We start from the raw sequence: 10,000 nt of genomic DNA on the forward strand, positions 1-10,000 counted from the left end.
GCATAATTTGATGAATGGCCATGTTCTGAAAGTGAAAATTGAAAGAATCTCGGCTGTTATATGCATTGACTGACCCATCCTTTGCAAACAGTTCTTGCACGGAGAGAACCTTGCCTGTTAAAAACATTCACGTGATTGCAAACAGCTCTTGTGTTGAGAAAACCTTACCTATTATAATTACATACATTGATGTGACCTACCCTTTGCTAACGCTTCTTGTATTGCGAGAACCTTACCAATTATATACGTTGACGTGACTGCAAACAGTTCTTGTATTGCGAGAGCCTTACCAGTTATATACGTTGACGTGATTGCAAAACAGTTCTTGTGTTTAGAGAACCATACCTATTATATACGTTGACGTGACAGCAAAACAGTTCGTGTATTGAAAGAGCCTTACCTAATACATACGTTGACGTGATTGTATACAGTTCTTGTATTGAGAGAACCTTACCAATTATATACGTTGACGTGACTGCAAACAGTTCTTGTATTGAGAGAACCATACCTATTATATACGTTGACGTGATTGCAAAACAGTTCTTGTATTGAGAGAACCTTACCTATTATATGCGTTGACGTGATTGCAAAACAGTTCTTGTGTTTAGAGAACCATACCTATTATACACGTTGACGTGATTGTATACAGTTCTTGTATTGAGAGAACCTTACCTATTATATACGTTGACGTGATTGCAAAACAGTTCGTGTATCGAGAGAGCCTTACCTAATACATACGTTGACGTGATTGCAGAACAGTTCGTGTATTGAGAGAGCCTTACCAATTATATACGTTGACGTGATTGCAAACAGTTCTTGTATTTAGAGAACCTTGCCTATTATATACGTTGACGTGACTGCAAACAATTCTTGTATTTAGAGAACCTAACTAATGTATATGTTGACGTGACTGCAAAAACGGTTATTGTATTGAGAGAACCTTACCTATAATATACGTTGACATGATTGCAAAACGGTTCATGCATTGAGAGAACCTTCTCTCTCTCTCTCTCTGTCTCTCTCTCTCTCTCTCCCTCTCTCACGGATGTGACACACACATCTTTTGCTAACGGTTCTTGCAACCTCCCCCCCACACACCCTCTCCCCTGCCCCCCACCCCTCCAACCCGTGTGTTTTGAACAGGGACCCGCAGGAGCTGCAGGACCTGCTGGGGCACCTGGACCCCAGGGACCTCGTGGTCCATCCGGAGGGCGTGGTTCTGATGGATCCCCTGGTCAAGATGTAAGTAGGAGAACACTGTGTGTGTGTGTGTGTGTGTGGTGGAAACTATGCGTTCGTTGTGTTTCCTTTTGGTTGTTCAGTGTACTCGTGGAGAAAATGAGTGAGTGAATGAATGAGTGAATGAGCGAAGGAAGGAAGGAAGGAATGAGTGAACGAACTCGTGTCTGCTGTGGAAATTGAGTGAGTGAGTGAATGAATGAGTGATTGGGCGAAGGAAGGAAGGAATGAGTGAACGAACTCGTGTCTGCTGTGGAAATTGAGTGAGTGAGTGAATGAATGAGTGAATGAGCGAAGGAAGGAAGGAAGGAATGAGTGAACGAACTCGTGTCTGCTGAGGAAATTGAGTGAGTGAGTGAATGAATGAGTGATTGGGCGAAGGAAGGAAGGAATGAGTGAACGAACTCGTGTCCGCAGTGGAAATTAAGTGAGTGAGTGAATCAATGAGTGAAGGAAGGAAGGAATGAGTGAAAGAACTCGTGTCCGCAGTGGAAATTGAATGAATGAGTGAGTGAGTAAATGAATGAGTCAGTGAGCGAAGGAAGGGAGGAAGGAATGTGTGAACGAATGAATTAACAAATGAATGAAGGAACTAATTATGGACGTACGAAAATGATAAGAGTGAAGGAATGAGTGATGACTCATCTAGCTGCTTTTTTTGTTTTCAGGTTAAAACCAATATGAATAAATGAATGAGTCAAAGAATGAATGAATGAAAGACAGGATGTTTGAAGAAATGAAAAAAAAAAAAAAAAAAAAAGAAAGAAAAAAAAGTGAGTGGAATGACCAAACGAGTGGTGACTTGTAATATTGCTACTTCCCTCTTCAGGGTGCCCGTGGCAATGATGGTACCCCAGGTCAGACTGGTCCCCCCGGCCCTGTTGGAAATATCGGCGCTCCTGGCGTACCTGGTATGGCTGGACTCAAGGTGAAGATCAGTTTCGAACATTTGTTTTTTGTTTAGTTTAGCTCGAGGTCCGTGTGTGTGTGTGTGTGTGTGTGTGTGTGTGTGTGTGTGTGGGATGAGAGTCTCACGATAAGAGTTTTGTTTCTGTTTAATCTCTCCATCTGTCTGTCTCTCAATGTAGATTTTTTTTTTCTATTTCTTTATCTCCGTAAAATATAACAGTGGTGAAAAACATGCGCAGGCAACAACTTAACAAACAGCATTGTTCTCGTTTCATAATGAATTCGCATATATTCAGAAAATAGTCATAAGTGGAGAATATAGAGAGGATTGGAAAATGATTTTTAAAAAAAATAAAAAACAACCAAACAAAACAAAACAAACAAACAAACAAACAAACAAACAAAAATCACCAAACCCCAAACCCTCACCACTTTACTAAGATTGTAATTGATGATCCTTTGAATTGTCTCTGAGAGAAAAAAAAGAATAACTGTATGGTGTTCAGTTTTTTCACATGTTGACCTCTTTTTTTTATTTATTTTTTTTTTAGATATCTTGGCATTGGATGGTGATCTATCATCCCCAATGGCAAGTGATCTAGAGACAAGCTCCTGTCATAGTTTTGTGGTCTTCTCTGCCCTAACTGGGAAACGTCATAATTCAGTGACTTCCCCAAAACTGGTCATGTAGGATGAAGTAGATGACAGGGAGAAAATAAAATAACAAGATATATTGGGAGATAAGAAACAATAACTTATGGAATATCTGGTAAAAAAAAAAAATCTGTACCTTATGCCTAGGAATCTTGAAAAAAAAAAAAAGGATGTCAGGAGGAACACAAACATAATGGTTTAAAACACGACTGGTCAGCTGAGCTCACTTTGTGTGTGTGTGTGTGTGTGTGTGTGTGTGTGTGTGTGTGTGTATAACCCGAGCATTGTCCAGGCATACAACAACACAGGCACTGACACAGAATGTACAGAACCCCGCCTTCCTTTCTTCCAATGCCGAGCCCTAGACAGACACAGTGGATATAAATAAACTCCCTGGTCCCTTATTTGGTGCATATCTGTTATGCATGTGTGGGTGTATGTGTAAATGTGTGTCTTCATGTTTTACATTTATTTGCTTTTTTATCATCGTTGTTGTCTTATTAATTTATTTATTAATTAATTAATTTATTATTATTATTATTTTATTTTTATTATCATTACTACTACCTTTTTTTATATTATAATTATTATTTATTTATTTATTTATTTATGTAAGCTTATCTATTATTTATTCACCTTTTTTTTCTCTCAAGGCCTGACTAAGCGCGTTGGGTTACGCTGCTGGTCAGGCATCTGCTTGGCAAATGTGGTGTAGCGTATATGGATTTGTCCGAACGCAGTGACGCCTCCTTGAGCTACTGAAACTGAAACTGAAACTTATGACCAGTAGAGAGAGGGATATGGAACTTCCAGCGGGCTTTTTTTTTTTTTCTTTCTTTCTTCTTCTTTTCTTCTTTTCTTTTCTTTTGTTTCCCCCACCTTAATTTGTGCTGCTCTTGTCATGTCCACCAGGGAGATCGAGGTGCTCCGGGCAACAGGGGAGGTGACGGACCCCAGGGAAGCAGAGGAGAGAACGGCATGCCCGGTGCGGTTGGAGAGGTCGGCAGTCCTGGACCCAACGGCATGCCCGGGTCTCCTGGCGAGGATGGTCTTACTGTGAGTCTTGTCATGTCTGTCATGTCTGTTTGTCTGTCTGGTTGTCTGTCTTATCTGTGTGGTTGGTTGGCTGGTTGGTTGTCTGTCTCAGTCTGGTTGTCTGTCTGGTTGGTTGGCTGTCGTTTTGTCTGGTCTGGACTTATCTGTTTCGTCTGTTTGTCAGGCTACCTGTCTCTCTCTCCCGGCCTTTCTGGTTGTCTGTCTGTCTGTCTGTCTGTCTGTTTGTCTCTCTGTCTATCTGTTTTATCTGTCTGGCTGCCTGTCTCTCTGTCTGACTGATTGTCTGTCTGGTTGACTGTCTGTCTGCCTGTCTGCCTGCCTGGCTGTCGCTTTGTCTGGTCTGGTATATATCTGTTTCGTCCGTCTAGACGTCTGCCTGTCTGATTGTCTGTCTGTCTGTCTGTCTGCCTGTCCCTCTGTCTGTCTGGCTGGTTGGCTGGCTGTTGGTTTATATGTCTATCTGGTCTGCCTGTCTGTCTGTCTGCCTGTCCACTTGACATTTCTGGTAGTGTGTATGTAATATGACAATACCGGATGGGGCTCAGGACTGGGTTTACTTTAGGAAGGGTGCTAGAGTTGCTGGCTGGTTTGGTTGGTTGGTTGGTTGGTTGGTTGGCTGGTTGGTTGGTTGGTCGATTGATTGGTCTTGTTGGTTGGTTGAATGGTGGTTGGTGGCTTGATTAGTTGGTTCTGTGGGTTGGTTGGTTAGTAACTTCCTTACTTGCTTGCTGGTTTGGTTGGTTGGTTGGTTGGTTGGTTGGTTGGTTGGTTCGATGGAATATTGGTTTGTGCTGTTTGGCGGGTTGGTTGAGAACTGTGCTGGTTTGATTGATTTGACTGTGAGACGGGAGTTGCGGGTCGTGACAAGAGATCGGACAGAGAGAGACATGTGGCAGAGACAAGAGACAAGACAGAGAGAGAGAGAGGGAATGTGAGGAAGAAGGAGAAGCATGCCCCTCCTTCCCCCCACTGCCCCCCCTCCCCCCTCCCCCCCCCCCCCCCCCCCCGAAAAAAAAAAGAAAGAAAGAAAGAAAAATAAGAAACAACGCATGATCGTCTTCACACATCCTTGGTTATGTCCTTGACCTTCAGGGTGATCCTGGTCCTGCTGGTCCTCCCGGATTCCCCGGTCCTCAAGGTCAACCTGGTCCCGTCGGTGCCCCTGGAATGGCTGGTCCCAAGGGCGCTTCTGTAAGTACTCAGCACCACTTGTGCATGTATGTCTGTAGGCGTGTGTGTGTGTGTGTGTGTGTGTGTGTTCGCGTGTGTGTGTGTGTATGTGTGTGTGTGTGTGATGGGTTGGCTGGGATGTATTCGAACACAAACGTGAGTGTGTGTGATATGCAATTTTGTATTTCATTTCACACTATTTACAAATGATGATGTTCTTGTTTCTTTTCTTCTTTTTTTGTTTTTCTTATGTAGATCTACATTATATTTCTCACCCAGATTATTTGACACAAAGAAAGCAGATGTTGGTTATATAATTTACTTTTTTTTTTTTAAATTGGCTTTCATTATCATAGAGACAGTGCGCATTTTTGAAGAAGTCAGAGGTGTTTATTTTCTGCTTTTGTTTTGTAGTGAATTTCACTTTTCAGTCAGTGACAACATGCATTTTGATATTTTAAAAAGGTGGTTACTAAGGACACCATAAATAGCATACTTTCGAAGATGTCATGTCCAAAACAAAGCAGAGAGAGAGAGAAAGGGAGACAGAGAGATCAGGAAATGTATTAAATCACACACACACACACGTACGCACGCACCCACACACACACACACACACACACACACACACACACCATCACCCACGCACCCAAACTCACCCCACCCACAAGCACACATAATACCCCCTCCCCCCACACACAAACAATCACTCCACACACACACACACACACACACACACACACACACACACACACACAAACGCCTCCCTCCCCCCCCCCACACACACACACACACTAACAACGACGCCATAAATAGCATACTTTCGAAGATGTCATGTCCAAAACAAAACACAGAGAGAGAGGGAGACAGAGAGATCAGGAAATGTATTAAATCACACACACACACACACACACACACACACACACACACACACACACACACACACACACACACACACACACCATCACCCACGCACCCAAACTCACCCCACCCACAAGCACACATAATACCCCCTCCCCCCACACACAAACAATCACTCCACACACACACACACACACACACACACACACACACACACACAAACGCCTCCCTCCCCCCCCCCCCCACACACACACAAACGCACACTAACAACGACGCCATAAATAGCATACTTTCGAAGATGTCATGTCCAAAACAAAACACAGAGAGAGAGGGAGACAGAGAGATCAGGAAATGTATTAAATCACACACACACACACACACACACACACACACACACACACACACACACCATCACCCACGCACCCAAACTCACCCCACCCACAAGCACACATAATACCCCCTCCCCCCACACACAAACAATCACTCCACACACACACACACACACACACACACACACACACACACACACACACACACAAACCCCCTCCCTACCCCCCCCCCCCCCCCCACACACACACTCACATTCCACACACACACACACACACACACACACACACACACACACACACACACATACACACAAACGCACACTAACAACAACGCCATAAATAGCATACTTTCGAAGATGTCATATCCAAAACAAAACACAGAAGAGAGAGAGAGAGAGAGAGAGAGAGAGAGAGAGAGAGAGAGAGAGAGAGAGAGAAACAAATGTATTAAATCACACACACACACACACACACACACACACACACACACACACACACACACACACACACACCCATCACCCACCCATAACACACCCACACATCCAGCTCCCCCAATCCCCACAAGCACACATAATACCCCCTCCCCTCCCCCCCCCCCCCCCCGACAAACACTCACTCCCCCCCCCCCCCACACACACACACCCCTCCCCTCCCCACACACAAACGCACACCAACGACGCCATAAATAGCATACTTTCGGAGATGTCTTGTCCAAAACAAAACACAGAGAGAGAGAGAGAGAGAGAGGGAAATGTATTAAATCACCCCCCCCCCCCCCCCCACACACACACACACACCATCACCCACCCACAATACACCCACACACCCAACTCCTCCACACCCCTAACCCCCACAACACACATAATACCCCTCCCCCCCCTCGCAACCCCCCACCCCCCTTCCCACACACACACACACAAACACTCACTTCTCCCCCTCCACACGCACACACACACAAACGCGCACACACGCGCAAACAAACACACAACACAAACACCCCACCCCGATCTCTCTCAGAGATTCTAACCCAGCGTGTGGTGGTGGACGTTGTGTGTCCATTAGGGCCGCAATGGGAATGAAGGCTTCAAAGGACAGGCCGGGGAGAGAGGACCCGGTGGAATGCCCGGTGAGCAGGGTCGTCCCGGGCCTGCTGGACCTGCTGGTCGACGGGTGAGTGAAGGAAGGTCCTAGCTTTAGTGCGGGTTGGTTTTGACTCTGAAATGGATGTGCATGAGAATTCGATAATAATCTGTATGTCTGTGGGTGAGTTCTTCAGTGTAACGTCTATCTACGTACTGTGATTTTAGACGAAAGAAAAAAAAGTATCTGTACAAAGGAGAGACTAACTGTAACCTTAATTAAATCAAATGTCCTTCTGGACTGCAAAGCAAACTTTGTGTATATTTGTATATAGCTTTTTCTGTTTAGTTTTCTTTTTCTTTTTTCTTCTTCTTCTTTTTTTTAAATTTATTTATTTATTTATTTATTTTTAATTTCCCTGAAGGCCTGACAAAGCGTGTTGAGTGACGCTGCTGGTCAGACGTCTTCTGAATGTGGTGAAACGTGTATGGGTATGGATTTTTCCGAACGCAATGATCCCTCCTTGAGTTACTGAACAGAACTGACCTAAACTGTTTCGTGCCTTCATATTAATCCTTTTTTTTCATTTATCTTATTTTGTTACATTCATCTTATTTGTTTTTTTTTTGTTGTTTTTTTTTTTTAATTTGGCATGCGTTGCTGCCAAAAATCAAATATTTGTACCAAAGTATGAATGATAAAGTGTGTACATTCGTATTCGTATTGGTATTCGTAATGTTTACAAGCTTTATTAATAATACACAGTGTAGCGAGGTGCTCTGCCTTGGGAGAGCAGCCTGAATTTCATACAGAGAAATACAAATACAAATATTAATATAAGTACAAGGTTAAAATAGGGGTAAAGAAGGGGATTGGGCTCTGCCCTTTTATAGCCAACCGAGCCTTTGACACAGTGAATTTTCCCAGATAGCTGTAAATGGCTATGTGAGTTTTTGATCTCAAAACAAAACTGTGATGGAAACTGATGACCACTTCTGTGTTCAGGGCCAACGTGGACCTGAGGGACCAACTGGAACTGTGGGAGCTCAAGGAGAAAGGGTAAGAAAACCTCCACTCTGTCTCTCTCTCTCCCTCCCTCTCTCTCTGTCTCTCTTTCTATCTCTTTCTCTCTCTCTCTCTCTCTCTCTCTGTGTCTCTCCCTCTCTCTTTTTCTCTGTCTCTCTCCCGCTGTCTGTTTGTCCCTCTATCTCTTTCTCTCTGTCTGCCTGCCTGCCTGTATGTCTGTCTGTCTCTGTCTGTCTGTCTTTCTCTTTGTGTCTCTGTCTTATCTCTGTCTCTCTTTTTGTGTGTCTCTGTCTCTCCCTGTATCTTTGTCTCTGTCAGCCTCTCTCTCTCTCTGTCTCTCTCTGTGTTTCTCTGTCTGTTCCTCCCTCTCTCTCTCTCTCTCTCTCTCTCTCCCTCTCCCAGTCTGTCTCATGGCCATTGAGCATCAGCAGCTTCTTTAAGACGTCCAGAGTCTGATCATCCAGTCACAGCCCTCTTCGGGAAGTAGTTAGTATTCCTTACAACGTCTTTGAAGACGCTGCCCGTCTACACATATCTTTTTCCTTGGGGTATGTTACTGTTCAGTGCGGGGAGAGAACAACCCATTGATTAATTATCCCAGCCCCCTTTGTTTTTTAGTGGAGGGAACAAGATTTGTAGGTTTCCTTTTCTGCCCCTATAGCACAGCTGGTGTGAATTACTTGTGGCACAGAGGGTATCTGCTATGGATTGCTGGTTGTGGTACAGAGTTATGGATTGTTAGTTTTTTGTTTTTTTTCCATCATAGCACAGAAGGTAAATGTTTGTGGACCGCTGATTTTGCCATTGTTGGCACAGAGTGTGAATGGTTTGGCTCTCTAGTTTTACCATTGCAGTACTGACAGAGGGAAAGTGCTATGGTTTACGCTTTTCTCACCAGTCGGAGTAAAGAGATTTAAACACTGTGTATTACTAGTTTTCTTCCTGTAGTAGGCACACAAAGGATAAATGCTATGGATTATTAGTTTTATCTATTTAATACATAGGATTAGGTCTACAGATTGCACCCCTGTCTTTGTGTAGATAGCTAGGAGCGTCTTTCAGTTTTAAACAGAGAACACAGACGACTCGGCAGTTAAAGTTAAAAAAAAAAAAAAAAAAAAAAAAAAAACTCATGCGCATGGTGTGACTGTATTTGCAGGGGTTGCCAGGCAACAGAGGAATGCCCGGATCACCCGGAGGCCCTGGCAACAAAGGCCCGGATGGAGAGGTCGGACCTGCTGGATCTCGCGGAGAACCTGGGACCTCAGTAAGTCATGTCACCATCACCGCGTGTAGCATGCACTTTACGTACGTAATGACAGACCCCACGACAACAAAGAGAGTTATTCCTCACAAAAAAGAAATAAAAAGATTTTGTTGAAATATTCACTCTTATAGGTGTATGTGTGTGTGTGTGTGTGTGTTAGTGCGCGCAAAGAACAAAGGGAACAAAGAAATAAACGGTCATCTAATACGCATGCACTGAAATACATAGTTGGCGAGTGTTTTTTGACAGTCATCGCAGGTGAATAAATCACTTGGTTTTAGGATATTTTGTATTTTTCGCAAATTATGAAATGTGTGTGTGTGTGTGTGTGTGTGTGTGTGTGTGTGTGTGTGTGGTTTAGAGAGAGGGTAAGCACACAATTATACAGAATGAATATGAAAAAAAAAAA

General features: G+C 43.7%; 1 protein-coding gene across 1 annotated transcript in view; it reads left to right on the forward strand.

The window, feature by feature from the left end:
• Positions 1-10,000, forward strand: part of LOC143290498 (uncharacterized) — a 61,861-nt gene that overhangs the window by 18,412 nt on the left and 33,449 nt on the right. Inside the window, exons 11-17 of the mRNA XM_076599995.1 lie at positions 1,144-1,242; positions 2,069-2,167; positions 3,715-3,858; positions 4,951-5,049; positions 7,281-7,388; positions 8,304-8,357; positions 9,484-9,591. Of these exons, the coding sequence (XP_076456110.1) occupies positions 1,144-1,242; positions 2,069-2,167; positions 3,715-3,858; positions 4,951-5,049; positions 7,281-7,388; positions 8,304-8,357; positions 9,484-9,591 (711 nt within the window). The remainder of the gene's footprint in view (positions 1-1,143; positions 1,243-2,068; positions 2,168-3,714; positions 3,859-4,950; positions 5,050-7,280; positions 7,389-8,303; positions 8,358-9,483; positions 9,592-10,000) is intronic.

This window comes from Babylonia areolata, chromosome 15 (genome assembly GCF_041734735.1).
Source record: "Babylonia areolata isolate BAREFJ2019XMU chromosome 15, ASM4173473v1, whole genome shotgun sequence".
NCBI classification, from domain to species: domain Eukaryota; kingdom Metazoa; phylum Mollusca; class Gastropoda; order Neogastropoda; family Buccinidae; genus Babylonia; species Babylonia areolata.